Source organism: Carassius carassius, chromosome 40 (genome assembly GCF_963082965.1).
Source record: "Carassius carassius chromosome 40, fCarCar2.1, whole genome shotgun sequence".
Lineage (NCBI taxonomy): Eukaryota > Metazoa > Chordata > Actinopteri > Cypriniformes > Cyprinidae > Carassius > Carassius carassius.
In genome coordinates, this window is record NC_081794.1 from 20,334,275 (window position 1) to 20,349,884 (window position 15,610).

At 35.1% G+C, this 15,610-nt stretch overlaps 2 protein-coding genes and 1 long non-coding RNA gene across 4 annotated transcripts; 1 reads left to right on the forward strand and 2 right to left on the reverse strand.

The window, feature by feature from the left end:
• Positions 1-220: 220 nt before the first annotated feature.
• LOC132121884 (pleckstrin homology domain-containing family S member 1-like) lies at positions 221-7,410 on the reverse strand. The gene is made up of 11 exons (XM_059531620.1): positions 7,347-7,410; positions 7,170-7,264; positions 6,978-7,093; positions 2,978-3,130; positions 2,308-2,380; positions 1,932-2,099; positions 1,730-1,821; positions 1,583-1,639; positions 1,025-1,117; positions 747-879; positions 221-656 (listed from the first exon to the last, which is right to left on the reverse strand). Exons 1-11 carry the CDS (start codon positions 7,351-7,353, stop codon positions 591-593), a joined length of 1,053 nt encoding a protein of 350 aa, XP_059387603.1. The 5' UTR covers positions 7,354-7,410; the 3' UTR covers positions 221-590.
• Positions 804-15,558, forward strand: si:ch211-28p3.4 (E3 ubiquitin-protein ligase TRIM21). Of its 2 annotated transcripts, XM_059532483.1 has the most exons (8): positions 804-908; positions 1,773-1,834; positions 12,337-12,619; positions 12,715-12,810; positions 12,926-13,159; positions 13,785-13,804; positions 14,105-14,247; positions 14,417-15,558. In XM_059532483.1, exons 3-8 carry the CDS (start codon positions 12,596-12,598, stop codon positions 14,992-14,994), a joined length of 1,095 nt encoding a protein of 364 aa, XP_059388466.1. In that variant the 5' UTR covers positions 804-908; positions 1,773-1,834; positions 12,337-12,595; the 3' UTR covers positions 14,995-15,558. The 2 variants fall into 2 exon arrangements, with proteins under 2 accessions (XP_059388466.1, XP_059388467.1); XM_059532484.1 differs by lacking the exons at positions 804-908; positions 1,773-1,834 and having other exon boundaries at positions 11,544-12,619.
• LOC132122341 (uncharacterized) lies at positions 3,437-4,091 on the reverse strand. Its single transcript, XR_009426360.1, has 3 exons — positions 3,984-4,091; positions 3,626-3,673; positions 3,437-3,526 (listed from the first exon to the last, which is right to left on the reverse strand). It is a non-coding gene; the product is annotated as an uncharacterized LOC132122341 (long non-coding RNA).
• Positions 15,559-15,610: the final 52 nt, after the last annotated feature.

The window sequence follows — 15,610 nt, forward strand, 5'->3', positions numbered from 1 at the left end:
AATCTAAAGAGTGACTGAAACAATTTAATCAATGCATAAAGACTAGAAACAATACTTCATTGGATAAATGCTTTGCAAAACAAAATACACAATGACAGAAACCTTGTATATACACGGTATATAAAGTACCTCATACTATTAAGACATTTAAGACTATTAAAAAGTGCATCTTTAAAGAGGTTAAAATACATGAACAGTTTAGCACTGTGCATTTTTCAATGTGAATTAACCTTCATACTTCTTAGAAAGTAATACTTGACTCATGTTTCACATTAACAGATGTGAACTAATAAACCCACTACCACTCATAGTTTCATGTACATATACTGTCTAAATCTTACTTATTTATTTTTATTCAGTGACATTTTAAGGTCAATAAATTTAACATTCACATTGTTTTACACATTTACTTGATTAATGTACAGTCAAAAGAGGACAAGTTACTTCAGATATCCTGACTGCTCTTCTGTTCTTCATTTACACCTTGTTTCCCACCTGTATGATTAGACTTGAATGAATTAGATTTAATGTCCCACAGACATATTTCTAATATCTTGATGAATTCACAAGAGATTAGTTTCTTGTCCTCATTATGATAGACAGGGTTCAGAGTGCAGAGGCTGGGATCCTATGAGCCGCCGAATAGTGAGTTTTACCTGCAGGTAATTCCAGTAGCATTATTTATAGCTCTCTCAATGTAGTGAGAAAAAAACGAAACATTCTTTGACTGAGAATCATCATCTTACCTCGTCCTTGCTTAGTCTTCTTGCGTATGTTTGTATCTCTTCTACTGTGTCTATAAGCAGGTCATTGAAGGCCAGGATTTGGTCCCCCTTATGGAAGAGACACGAGGCCTGAATCTTCCGACAGTCAGAGACACTGGAGAGGAAAAGGATAAATGCACAACAGTGAGAAACATAATATAATCTAAGTTGTTAATTTGCACTCATGTTAATGTTTTTGTCAGGATAGGGTACAGGATATTCAAACAGTAACTGTAATTAATTATCAATGAGAGTTATACCATGGTTTGCCTTCTTCCTGAGTCAGGATCAGACTGTTTTTCAGATCATTTTGACTAACGCAGATCTCCTTCTCAACATGTGTGTGTGCTTCACTGCAGAATAGAAAAATGCATTGATAAATTTCAGATTCCACTTTTTTCATAAAAAAACAGTCTTCTGAAAATTCTGTTGAAATGACCGGATTTCTCTTGCAAAATCTTGCTGAGGAACAATAGAGGTGAATTGTTCTTTTCAGAGATGATTTGCATCTCCCAAGATGTTAAAACCATTCCAAAAGTTAGCTTTAATCTTAACATTCATCTGTGACCAGACCTGTTCAGCAAGAATGGAAATTTCAAAACAACAGAACACACTGTTCAGCATCTCTAAGATAGGAGTTGTTTTTTAGTCTTTAAATAAACATAGAATCAAATCTATGTGTAGCATCTGAGGGCAATGAACTTAGTGAACAAATTACAGTCTTTCAAAAGGCAACAAACGGTGAGTTTATCATATCTCACTCTACTGACACAATAGTGCATAAGGTACATAACAGTGAATCAAGAATTCGAAATTACTTTTCCTGCCTGCATGTAGTGTCCATATCCTGTTTTTCAACTTTCAAAGCACTTTGCCTAATAAGAAAATAACAAAAAAAAATTAGTTTTAATTTTAATTTTTTTAATGTATTTTACATTCAAGTTCAAGTGCTCTTAAACACTTACAATGATTCCATGGTCATGTATTCTGTATTACTCTCTTCTGCAGATTCATCCTGCATCTCCTCCTCATCATCTTCATCCTCAGTAACTGGAATCTGCCAGATAGAGGTTTGAGTTTTATTTTAATTAATATTTTCAGTAGGAAGTTTAAGAGTATTTATGTCCACACTGTATATTGAAGAAACTGTGTATAAATGTGTAAAACCTTGAGCGCTACTGGTAGTGGAGGTTCGCTGAGCTTGCGAGGATAGTCATAATGGCTGTACATTAACGGGTAAGTTAGCATTGATTCATGTGCTGAACGTCTGTCATCAGGCTCACCCTCAGCCTTTGCTTCTGAACTAGGTTCAGATGCTGATCTAAATCTATTCTCCTGTGGGAAAAGAATAAGCATGTGAGCATGCTTAAATGGCAATGCTTGTAATAAGTGGTATATATAATAATAATTGTCAACTGCATAATTGCAATGTTTTCTTTTGTTATTCATTGTTCAGGAAATGGTAATATTAAAATCAGTAAGTGTGTCCACCTTTGAGAGGTAGTTTGCATACATGTGAAGAGAGAGATATTTTAATGTTTACCTGAAGGGTATTTCTTGATTTCTGGGTCTTCATTACCTTGACTAAGGCGTTGAGCCAACCATCCACATCAGCACTGAAAACACAAGAAAACATTTAACACTACTGAAAAACTGCATCACTTGTTTAGGGTTAGGTAAAATGAAAATTAAAAGTTTAAACTAGAAGATTTCTAGAATTACATTTCCATATTATATAACTAACTTTAAAAGCAGAATTTAAAGACTCAAAAAATGTCAAACTGGTTAAAAATGAAATCAATATTTAAATTTAATTTAATTTTGTATTTAATTGTATTTCATTTACAGCTCAGTGAATATTTTAAATGAATCTCTAAATAAATGTGATGAGATAAACACCAAAAGTTAATTTGATCACATGTATCTCATTGTTTGTTTCACACTTATTTTCTGTATTATCTATTTTGATATTTTAACTTTATATATGCTTTGGAAATATGCTAAATGCTTAGTCATGCCAATAGACCTCAATTTAAATGTGTATATTTACTACTACAGTATATGCTACACTACTAACATATTCATGGCTTCAGAACTAATAGACATGGACTTTTTTCATAAAGGCTTTTTTTTGTGCCTGAATTTTACTGACTTTAATGGAGCTATATTGTAATGGAAATACAAAAAAATGATATAAAATAAAGGTGGCAAACCTGTTTTTTCCAATGAGGAAGTAGTCTCTTGAATGTTTTGGTGTGTCGTCTTCTACCCTCAAGAACAGCACAGAGGATGGAGAACATTTGAAGTTTTTCTGGATCCATTCCCACTTCTGATGTGCCTCGGGGCCAACAAACAACAGGCTGATCCTTTAAAACAGAAGAATATTCTCATTATAGTGTATACTTTTATAGGCATTTATATACAAAATAAATGTATTTATGACTTTTAGACTTTTCCTTACTTTGAAAGTTCTATCTCTTTTCTTTCATTTGCATAATATGACAGCTTGTAGGAGTCTTCCTCCGTCTTGGAGAGCACAAACAAACGACGCTTCCATGATTTCTGTGACAGATATAAAACTGTTACATTTCACAAACTGAGGAACTGTCTTTGACAGACTGCAGATATTTTGATCAGGTTTAAATGCAAAATGATACGTACAATGTTTTTAGTCCGGGTTTGTTGAGCGGGGGACTTGAACAGGTAACCAGAGTGCAATTCCTCCTCCAACGTTGGTTTATTGTAAAATTTTGCAGTTGCTGCTGCAGAAACATGATTAAAACAACATTAAACACATTGATTTGAGTTTTGAAGTTGTATTCCTTGATTATCCTATTTTCTCAAGAGTTTTCCAGACTTACTTGATTTCTTTTTGTTGTTGGACATCCTGATGTCGTTGCTTTTTGATTCTAAAATAGATGTGAAATAAATTGTTTTACTTTAAGCCACTGATATATTTGATAAACAGATGTAAACAACAGTGATTTATATATAAAAAGCAATGTCTGAATAAGATCTAGTAAAATGTAATGAAAATTAACCCTCCACCATATTTTAAATATATAATAAGTAATATAATAACATTGCATGATGTCTTTATGAATTTTTAAATGCAAATTCCTATTCTCAGATTATCAGTTTGATTTATTTCCATGCTGAAAGCATCACAAAGCAGAATCATCATATCAGTAGCAATATTCTGTAATATTATTGCTTTACCTTGTGTCAACATAAAATTGGTATCCTCTGATAAGTTACTCAGTTCTCAAGATGTGTATGTTATGATGGCAGTTTAGGAGGAAGCTAGAGGTCTTTTGTCTCTTCCAGAGCATTGTGCTGGTAACAGGAGGAGCTTCTGGTTATATGTGAGCTCAGGTGTAGGAATCCCTCCCCTTTGGCTCTGTCATTTGTTTGTGGAAATTACCAGACAATTGTGTTCATGGCAACGTGGTATTGTGAAAAACATTGTACTACAAAAAGAAATATAACTTCTGAAGCACACACAGTTGCGACTGAAATATGTAAACATATAATATACATGCATTGTCTTATACTCATTGTCATTTATTTGGTTATATATGCAGTTATAAAAACTTGGTTCACTTAGGAATGCAAGAGGTGACTGTGCCAAAGAAGAAAAAAAAAAAATACTTTCTCTGTATGTTTCCGGGAATTTTAGGGGGAAATCTTGGCTGATGGATTTCAGTAAATACTCTAAAGATACTGTGGTTGTCTTTCCTCCACCCTTGTTTTTTTTTTTTTTTTTAATGTAACATGCTCTTGGCAGGTTGAGTTGGTGTTGGGAGTGATAAGGTGTTTTCATTATTTTTGTATGGTTTTTATTATCTCCAGCAGTTAAGTAAATGTGCTAAAACAGCAGTTAACAAATAAAATGGCTTGACATTATTTGAAAGAACATCAACTAATGATCTAATATGCATTATAGGTATTTGTGTAATAAAGAGATGGTATTTTTAAGTAAAACATAAAACGAAATCTAGATTTTTATTGTGTCACTGAGGTGTTTTGAATGGTGTGATAAACTCACTCTCTGCTAAAACTATTGATTAGTGTCACTATACATAATGGGTTTGTAAATGTGAGAACATTTTTCATTGTTGCACTTGTTCCTGGCCTAAAAATAAATGCAAACTGCAGACCTGGGACTTATTTATCTTATCAGTACTTTGCATAGAATGCAACAAAATAGACAAATTGGAATAAATATTGGAAGCAAAGATTTTAATCAAAATGGCACATATATAAAATACACAAAGAAAAGTAATGCACTTAATTTGTTTGTGTAATAAACAAAAACTAAAAACAGTCATTTTAAGATATATAAGATGTCCGTTAGTTCTGAAACTCTGTGTTAGAGAACACACACTTAAGTCAATAAAACCAATACCAGAAATCTGTTATTAAAAGACAAAATAATGACATTGAAAGAACATACAGTATAGTTTTAATGTGCACATTAAAACAGGTCATACATGTACATTTTCTTTTCTTTACTTTTCACATCAAAGCAGTTTATAATAATATACATTTGTTCCAAAATGTTGTCATTTTTAAATATATATAATACATTGTACATATTTACATATGCCACAAAATTGTCTGTATTATTCTGATTGTTTTTTGTTTTTGTTTTGAGCTGCCTTATTCTGTTGGTCTGTTGTGACAGTAGTAGCTGGAGTTGAGGATGAAGCTTGAGTTGTTATTCATTCTGAAAGGTCATCTGTGTCGTAATTCTCATGATTTATTTCTGTTGTTATTTCAGTCTGCCATGAGTAAAAAACAAAAAAAAGAGTAAAAATATTAGATAAGTATGTTTGGGTGTATAAGTTTGTACTTCCTCTTGTGTTGGTTGGTTGTATCTACCTACTCTTCAGTTTTATCGGAGAACTGTAGATGGGTTCATGGGTCACAGATGATGGCAGCTCATGTGTAACATATTTTGTTTGACCCCACTCAGGTTTCTGTTATTGGCACAATATTGATGATGATATTATTTTCTTGTCTTGTTACATTATTGCACAAATGCAAATGAAGTAAAAAAAAAAAAAAACAGACAACAAAGGATTAACCAGTATAAGAACAACAGGCAATGTTTCTAAATTTAGCAAACCTGTTTTTTTTTCTCTCTCTCTCTCCAGACAACAGTCAGATTGTTTTAGTTTGTTTTAGTCTGTTTAGTCATTTAACAAAAAAGTTAAATGTAGCAATTATAAGAGCTAATTATCGTTGTACATCACAGTCAAATCTCCTCAGGTTAAAAACAAAAAAAAAGATTCTCAACAATAGTTGGGGAACTTTGCATTGGGCAACAAATAGAATTCTAAAGACAGGAATCATTAAAGATCATAAAACCTGTAATACCAATTGGCAATATAAACCAGACCAATTTTTTGCAGCCCGTTCCATGTGCCAGCATACCTGCTTATTGTCATTTTCTGATTGCAGAGGTTCACTGATGTGTCTCTTTAACCCAAATGTCTGTGTGACAGATGATTCAGCTTAAAGAAATATTTTGTATGCACACATGAGTACAAAATGCATGAGACACAGTTACTAGTCAGAAATGTCTAAACATTACCTTGGGATCCAACAGTCTGTGTGCACGATTGTTTAAGATGTCAAATAAAGCAGTAGACCATTTGTCCATCTCCCAACTGCACAGATATGTTATATTGCATCTTTCAGAGAATATTTAAACATTCTTAAATCATATCTTGACTTGATTTTAAACTTTAAATTACATTTCTGTAATTCATTACTAATTTTTTTTTTTTTTGCATATTTATAAAATATTCCCACTCAATTTATACCAAAAAACAAACAATAAATCACTGCTCTTAACAAAGCAAACACATTCAGGACAAACCTGTTTTCTCCTATAAGGAAGTAGTCTCTTTCTGGTACTCTAATAAACATTACACACGAAGAAGGACATCTGAAGTTGTTATGAATCCGTTTCCACATTGTATGCATCTCGGGGTTCAAGAACATGTATGTGACTCTAAAGGGTTGACAAAAAAAAAAAAGATTCATTCTTCTGTAGTCGTACTGTACAATACTTATTACAATGGAACGTTTTTCGAGAGAAACTATAATGTTGAAGAGATATATTGCTGCTAAGGTACTGTGGGACTTTCCTAGACATTTGACAGAAGTCCAATTGGTTATAAATAGTGCAAAAGTTGGACATACCTAGACAAGTCAATGTCTCCCAGTGTTTTGTTCTTCTCTTCATTTTTGTAGTACTTAAGTTGGCATATGTTATCTGTGTACTTTAGAAGAACAAAAAACCTCCTTTTCCAAGATTTCTGCAACAAAAACAAAAAAAGTATCCTGTATAGTAACCTGTCCTGTTTTACTAAAGGTAAAACACCTTTAAAATACCTGAGACTTGAATAGATTTTCCGGGGGAGATTTGTAAAGGTATCCAGAACACACTTGTTCCTCGGCTCCATGTATGTAAAATGCATAGTTATTATCTGCAGAGATAAAGAATCTGTTTAAAACAAAGCAACACATTAGTTTTATTAACACAGATCAAAGCGCTTTAAAAGAACACACCTGCCATTTTTTTCAGTTGAGGTGAGTAATGGGATGCTGTTAGTGTGAGCCTGAGAACAGAGTAAGCTGTGGTTTATTCAGCATGTTCAGCATAATGATTTCAAGTGCCAAAAGGCTTTTTAAATGGTATAGTACAATTATACTGGGTGCAAAGCTACTGAATGTAGCCAAATGTCAAATGTAGCTTTGCTTGAAATATTTACTTAAATGGTATGTATATAAAATATACTAAATGATGACTTCAGATGTAGTTTGCTATCAAGGATGCTGTCATATATAATGTCAATCAGGCTGCACAATTTCATTCATTTTACCTTTCTGATGCAGAAATCAAAATTATACCAAAGAAGCATGCTGTTTTAATAAAAAAATTGTGATTGTAATATTATTATTTGACTGAAAAATATAGTTTCTGTACCTGTTATAGATGTTCCCTGTCTGTAAGAACACAAAATGTGGTTAAAATGGATGAGGAAGTTTATACTTTAGGTGAAAACCCTTAAAAGTGATGTCACAAGGAAGGAGGTGATTTGAGACGTGTTCTCGAACAAGAAAAACTTGTCAAGAAGTTCTTGTCAAGTTTAAACCCACTTTTTGCACTTACTGTTTAAATAATGTGAGACTATATTATCTCTGTGATATAACATACTGTACACTATTGTCACAGATTGCATTTTGCCACATACTTACAAACTGATATTGAAGGTGAAGTCATTTCTGCCACCACTGAACTGAACTCAACCCATCTTCCACTGATTTTAAAAACAGAAAGCCCCACCCTGAACTCACATCATTGGTTGAGCCAAAGTTGATGCGTGATGCTAGTCGGGATTCTCAAAAAGAAGCAATGTTTTCATAGAGTTGTCTACCTTATTTTTCCTATAAGAGTGGGCACAGACAATTATTTGGCTCTGGGTTCCTGTATTGTCTGTTTCCAGCTATTTTTAGCTGTACAAAACAGCTTGTTTTACTGCCTGATACAAGAAAATGGAGTGTCTTACCATATTATTAAAATATATTATCTAAATTATGAACACACTGGTTTGTAGTGCTATAGTATTACCATTTACAGCATGTTGTTATTCTTTTCGCTATTAATAAATGAACCGGAAGTCTTGCACATTCACAGAAAATGGCTTATTTCTGCACTGAAATATTAGGGTGATATGGTTTCACTGTTTGGGGTAATAAAGATGTTAACAAATATTAAACTGAAACGAAGTCTTATTGAAGATTTTACACACTTTCCAAATGACTCCATATAAAAGTCATTTAACACTATTAACATTAAATTAATTTTAATGGGAAAAAGTTGCAATAAAAGCAACAGTTCTGTAGTTTGCAGTCAAAGTCTTGTGGAAGAAATGAACACGTTCTTCTGCAGGTTTGATACTGTGGATGATAAGGATGAGTGTAATGACATCTGTTAAAATCTTCCCATAGGTTCACCTATATTTATCACAGAATGCTGTTGCTAAAAGCCTCACTAAATTAAAGCCGAATAAGGCCACTGGCCCAGATGGGCTAAAAGCCAGCTTACTTAAAGACTGTGCCTCATAATTAAAAGGTGTTTTCTCAAGGCTTTTTAACTTTCTTCTAGTTGCAGGGGTACCCACATCTTGGAAATTATCTTTCATAAGGCCGATACCTAACAAGCCTGGTGCAAGTAAGCCTGAAGATTTTCGACCCATAGCCATCACCTCCATATTATGTAAAACAATGGAGAGAGTCCTGGTAGATCTCTTGACCTCCCAAGTAACCAGCATGATAGATCCGCTGCAGTTCGCTTATAGAAGTAACAGAGGGACAGATGATGCTGTGCTGGTCCTTTTAGACTTTATTTCAAAACAGCTTGCACTCCCTAAAGGGCATGCTAGAGTTTTATTTATAGATTTTAGTGCAGCATTTAATTCTATGGAGTTACACATTCTCCTGCAAAGACTAGCTAATATTAATATAGATAACAGCTTGATTTTCTGGATCAGAGATTTTCTCTCCTGTCGTCCTCAGAGGGTAAGTGTAAACGGCCTTTTGTCATACCATTAGTACAGGTTGCCCACAAGGCAGCGTTCCTTCACCTATGCTTTTTTCCTTATTTACAAATGATTTTAATATAAACAATAGCACTTTTAAAATTGAAAAAAATACGCAGATGATATAGCCTTAGTAGGACTCTTACAAAAAACGAACCCCTTGGATGAAGCCTCTTATCTTGCACAGGTAAAGGCCCTTGAAGCATGGTGCAAAGATAGCGAGCTAGAAATTAATGTGGCAAAGACAAACGAGCTACTTTTTTGCAAAAAACAAGACATAATAACAGAGCCAGTTTTACTAAATGGTCAAGTAGTTGAAACTGTGGAAACTTTTAAATATCTAGGTACGGTTCTTGATAACCACCTGAGTTTTACTGATAATACAGAATTTATCTTTAAGAAACAGCCAGGAGATTTTTTGAGTCATCCAGGAATATTTCTTTATTATGCTTGAGACATTGTTTGTATGTTTATCTGTCCTGTACGTTGCGGTGAGCCAAAGAAAAATTTCCACCCCGGTGGACAATAAAGATGTATTCTATTCTATTCTATTACACTGGATTGGAGAAAATTAAAAAATTAAAAATGACAAACTATATACTTTGATTTGATTTACCGCATAATAAAAGAAAAATCACAATTTACATTCACATGCAGAAATCTGCATATTGGGAATAAAGCTGCTAAGGACTGTTTTGCCCTTGAAAATGCGAGACATACAGGTGCATCTCAATAAATTAGAATGTCGTGGAAAAGTTCATTTATTTCAGTAAATCAAGTCAAATTGTGAAACTTGTGTATTGAATAAATTCAATGCACACAGACTGAAGTAGTTTAAGTCTTTAGTTCTTTTAATTGCGATGATTTTGGCTCACATTTGACAAAAATCCACCAATTCACTATCTCAAGAAATTAGAATAATAAAAGAATAATAAAACATTTTTATTGAATTGCTGGCCTTCTGGAAAGTATGTTAATTTACTGTACATGTACTCAATACTTGGTAGGGGCTCCTTTTACTTTAATTACTGCCTCAATTTGGCATGGCATGGAGGTGATCAGTTTGTGGCACTGGTGAGGTGGTATGGAAGCCCAGGTTTCTTTGACAGTGGCCTTCAGCTTATCTTCATTGTTTGGTCTCTTGTTTCTCATTTTCCTCTTCTATAGATTCTCTATGGGGTTCAGGTCTGGTGAGTTTGCTGGCCAGTCAAGCACACCAACACCATGGTCATTTAACCAACTTTTGGTAAAAGGTAAAAGGGTAAAAGGGTGCAGTGACTTTGGTTTTCAAAAAACACAATGGACCAACACCAGCAGATGACATTGCACCCCAAAAAATCACAGACTGTGAAAACACTGGACTTCAAGCAACTTGGGCTATGAGCTTCTCCACCCTTCCTCCAGACTCTAGGACCTTGGTTTCCAAATGAAATACAAAACTTGCTCTCATCTGAAAAAAGGACTTTGGACCACTGGGCAACAGTCCAGTTCTTCTTCTCCTTAGCCCAGGTAAGACGCCTCTGACGTTGTCTGTGGTTCAGGAGTGGCTTAACATGAGGAATAGCCAGTTGTGTTGTGGCTCTTAATGCCTTGACCCCAGCCTCAGTCCATTCCTTGTGACGTTCACTCAAATTCTTGAATCGATTTTGCTTGACAATCCTCATAAGGCTGCGGTTTTCTCTGTTGGTTGCGCATCTTTTTCTGCACACTTTTTCCTTCCACTCAACTTTCTGTTAACTTGCTTGGATACAGCACTCTGTGAATAGCCACTTTGGCAATGAATGTTTGTGGCTTACCATCCTTGTGAAGGGTGTCAGTGATTGTCTTCTGGACAACTGTCAGATCAGCAGTCTTCCCCATGATTGTGTAGCCCAGTGAATCAAACCTAGATACCATTTTGAAGGCCCAGGAAATCTTTGCAGGTGTTTTGAGTTGATTTGCTGATTGGCATGTCACCATATTCTAATTTGTTGAGATAGTGAATTGGTGGGTTTTTGTTAAATATGAGCCCAAATCATCACAATTAAAAGAACCAAAGACTTCAGTGTGTGTGCACTGAATTTATTTAATACACACATTTCACAATTTGAGTTGGATTACTGAAATGAACTTTTCCACAACATTCTGATTTATTGAGATGCACCTGTATAGCACATGGAAAAAAGCAATACAATATGATGAAGATGAAGATGCTTGTTTGCCTTTGAAAACCTGTTTATTGTAAAGTCATTGTAAGGTCTCAGCTTAATGACAGCATGACATGCATGTTATTATCAAGATGTCAGTCTATAATCAGTTTAACACATCAATGAACAGAAGTGTCAGTTTCATTTGGATTATTTATGCAAGAATGAAAAGCAAACCTGCTACATTCCCCGAGTCGGTTTCAAAGAAACTAGGCGGTTACCTCCGCCGTAATTTCCAGTCCTGTTTAAAATGCACTGTATCAATAAATGAGACATCACCAGCTTGTGTCAGTTCCTACACACGCCTTCTCATCAAATGGCTTGAGGCTGAATAATTCTTGCTCAGTGGCACTGTGACAGGAAGCTGCCCATGATGTGTGGGGATGGTAGGGCTGTAGAAAGACAGGCGGCAGGTGGTTTGGCACAGGCCTCAATCCAAGCATTCCCACTCGCACGCCATTCATAGAATTTGTATTAGTCATTACAAGGGATAACAGGGTCATGGCTAAAGCCTATAATTGGTGCTACCTGCTCCATAAGTGTTTCTGAACTATTTGGAATTCGTCCCAGTTGTGGCACATGCAGACAGGTCTGTAGATGTAAACCCTGTCAAGTTTATCCTTAACTGTTAAACTGGTCACCTTGATTTAAACATACAAATACTAGGTGTTGTGACCACAAAGCTTTTAAAAGTCTTTCATGTGAGAGTGTGATATAAATAGAGGCTTTCTTTGGCTACAAGTGCTGCTTCCTCTCTCTTTTTGTGCACAGTGTACTCAGACTACAGCAAGCCCAGTACAGCTCCTTCAGTCCTTCAGCCAGATTTACGGACCCTAGTTGTACAACTCGAATACTTCCCAGGGCACAGGAACAACAGATGGACTGTCACCCCTCCTCCATCCTTGGCATCTTAACTGTACAGTATAAAGCTCAAAGTTTGGGCTTAGGCTAGTCATTTGCTAGTGGAGAATAAGACTGGAAGAACAAGAGAAGAAATCATATTAAGTGAAGAACTGGAACTATAGAGTCAATGATGACGGCTCAGAAAACTCAGGTAATGATTCAATGGATTTCTGTTTGTTATAATTGACGTTTGTGACAGATAAAGGTTTTTGATTTGATTTTGACCTTTGAAATATCGCATTCAAGGACACTGCAACAAAATATCAGGAGCACCTGAAAAGACAAAGAGACATTCTGGTTTTCCGAATGAAGAAGCTTTCATCAAAACAATCTGACTTCACTGTAAGTTGGTGAAATTTGCATTAATATCTGAAAGTATAATAAATGCATTGGTTAAAATATGGCAGATGACCTGCCATATAATGTATCTGATTAAGTATGATTTATTATTCCACAGAGCAAGGCTGCAGCTCAAAAAGAGAAGTTTAAGAAAAAATATGATGACATGAAGAGGGTTTTGGACGAGGATCTAAGAATTACACTGAGCCAGCTGGATATTGAGACAGAGGCCATGGAGAGAACTGTTGAGGACAGTATTGAGAAGTGCTATCACCTCACGCAAGAAATCGATCAGCAGCTTGGTGAACTGTCTGCACAGATGGAGAAAGATCAACGTCAGGTTCAAGAGAAGGTGCATTTTTAGACCAGAACAGTGTCCTATAGTAGTTTTCAGATGGTAATACTGTATAGTAGAGGTAGTAATAGAATGCTTTGGACCCCAAAGTTGCTTAATTATTTTTTATTCAGCAATCATGCATTAAATTGATCAAAAGTGACAGTGAACACTTCTACATCGTTACAGACTATTTCAGTTTGAAATAAATACTGTTCATTTGAACTTTGTATTCATCAAAAAATTCTAAAAAAAGAAATCGACACATTTGTTGTTTCCAGCTCCCCAATTTTCAACATTGATAATAAAAATATTAATTGAGCAGCAAATCAGCATATTTTCTGAAGGAACGTGTATTTTTGATCCAATAAATGCAACTTTGGTGAGCATAGAGAGACTCCAAACGTTTGGATGGCAGGGTACTGTATATAGTTTTTGAATGTAAAGTTAAATATATTTATTCTATTAAGCATGTTAACTATATTAACCTTGAAAATAATTTTGTAATAATTTTTATTTTTTTTTGCATAGCTCAGTTAAAACAAATCCCTTGTATGCAGCTGCACAATTTAATAAAATTGTATTTGCAGTGTGGAAGTGTTCACTTTTTCAACCATGACTTCTCCATCTCTTTTTCTTACAGATGTCAGAGATGGAGGAAAGGTAAGTAGTGTTGCAGTTTTGGGATTTTGGTTTCTGGTCCATGACAGAAATTTAAGCATGTAAAATTAAAAGTATGTAATACTCCAAAATTTCTGGAACATTTTACCCTGTATTATTTTTATTTATGTGTTTTACGTGTTATGACAATGCATGTTTTCATTTGTGAGATGGGAAAAATTGTTTAGTAAACTGCGTCATGCATTTAATCAAGCATGCAATCTCAAGTTTCCGCACAACAGTCCCTCCTGCTTTCGCGAATTAGTTTTTTTTTTCACATACTGTATTCTTCCTTGTTTATAGGATAATAGAGACTCTGAAGAAGACAGATCCTGAGTTCATTCAGATGGATGAATTTAAGAATGAACAGCTGCTCGGCTTAACCATCAATCTGCTGCTGTTCATACGCTCTCAGGTTCCTGTCACCAAGAAACTCTTCCAAAGCTGTGAGGCTCTACAAAAATTATTACCATATAGCTTTAAGCATGTACAACCTAAGCATGTTTGAAAATCCCTACGTTTCCTAGCAATGTTTTCCTCATATCTCTCACAAGGGATTCGTTTCTAAATATAGTTTCTAATTATACGATGCCTTTGGCATTTTCCATTTCTCAGATGCACAAAAAGTTGTTCTGGATCCTGACTCTGCTCACCCAAAGCTTATTATTTCCCCTGAGGGTGACTCAGTCACTTACACTGATACCTGGCAGGACGTTTCTGAAAACACCTCTCGATTTGACAACACCCTGAATGTGATTAGCAGGAAGGGCTTCACAGATGTTCGCAACTACTGGGAGGTTCAGGTTACTGGTAAGACATACTGGGAACTAGGGCTCACATACCCCAACATCTCTAGGAAGGGTCGAGAGGAGGACTGCTGGTTGGGCCGGGGCCCGACGTCCTGGTGCATTGAATATTTCAATGGTGACTACACGGCCTGGCACAATGGCGTTCCCCAAAAGCTTACCCATGTAAATGGGATAACTTTTCAGCGCATTGGCATATTCTCCAGCTCAGAAGGAGGTTTGGTTTGCTTTTTGGGGGCTGACACCATGACGCCCCTGTACAGTTTTTGTGCAGGAACCTTCACAGACTCACTCTACCAGGCTGTCTGTCCTGGTCACGACAACCAGGAGACCAACAGGAAACCACTGCTTATATGCGATGCTTCGAAATCCACCCCATTCTTGTAATGGAAACCAACGAGGGTTGGGGTCTAATTCATTTATTCAGTAAGGATGCATTAAATTGATTAAAAGTGACAGAAAAGATATTCATAATGTTACACAAGATTTTTCTTGTGTAAAAAAAGAATTCTGTTTTCTTTTCTAGTCCTGAATAAATATGCCATGGTTTTCATGAAATATTAAGCAGCACAACTTTTTTCAACATTGATAATAATAGTAAGAAATATTCCTTCAGCATCAAATCAGCATACTATAATGATTTCTAAAAGGGACATTGGACACTAATATCTACTGAAAGCTTTACCAACATAGGGATTAATTACAAATAAATCAACGTTTTGTAAATTGTAGTTTTCAAAAACAATTTAAAATCTTAACAAACCTAAACTTCTGACAGTAGTCTGTAAATGCTTTGAAAAAAGGCAGATTTCAATAAAGTCTTTTAATACACTAAAAAAAGGCTTACAAAGGCATTCATTTGAATTAAAGTCATTTGAACAAAAATCAGCCCCACTTTATACGATGTAATGTTTTCACAATCTTAACCATTTTTTCAGGGCATCTGTGCAAAAAAACATTTCTATTATCACAGTAAAGCATTTAAATTTAAAAACAAAAGTGG

Coding starts and splice junctions, on each gene's coding strand:
- LOC132121884 (XM_059531620.1), bottom strand. Junction 2,381..2,977: donor TTCCTCATTGGAAAAAACAG/GTTTGCCACCTT, acceptor TTGTGTTTTCAG/TGCTGATGTGGATGGTTGGC. Junction 1,822..1,931: donor CACTACCAGTAGCGCTCAAG/GTTTTACACATT, acceptor TCTATCTGGCAG/ATTCCAGTTACTGAGGATGA.
- si:ch211-28p3.4 (XM_059532483.1), top strand. CDS start 12,596: ATGATGACGGCTCAGAAAACTCAG. Junction 12,620..12,714: donor TGACGGCTCAGAAAACTCAG/GTAATGATTCAA, acceptor ATCGCATTCAAG/GACACTGCAACAAAATATCA. Junction 13,805..14,104: donor ATGTCAGAGATGGAGGAAAG/GTAAGTAGTGTT, acceptor CCTTGTTTATAG/GATAATAGAGACTCTGAAGA.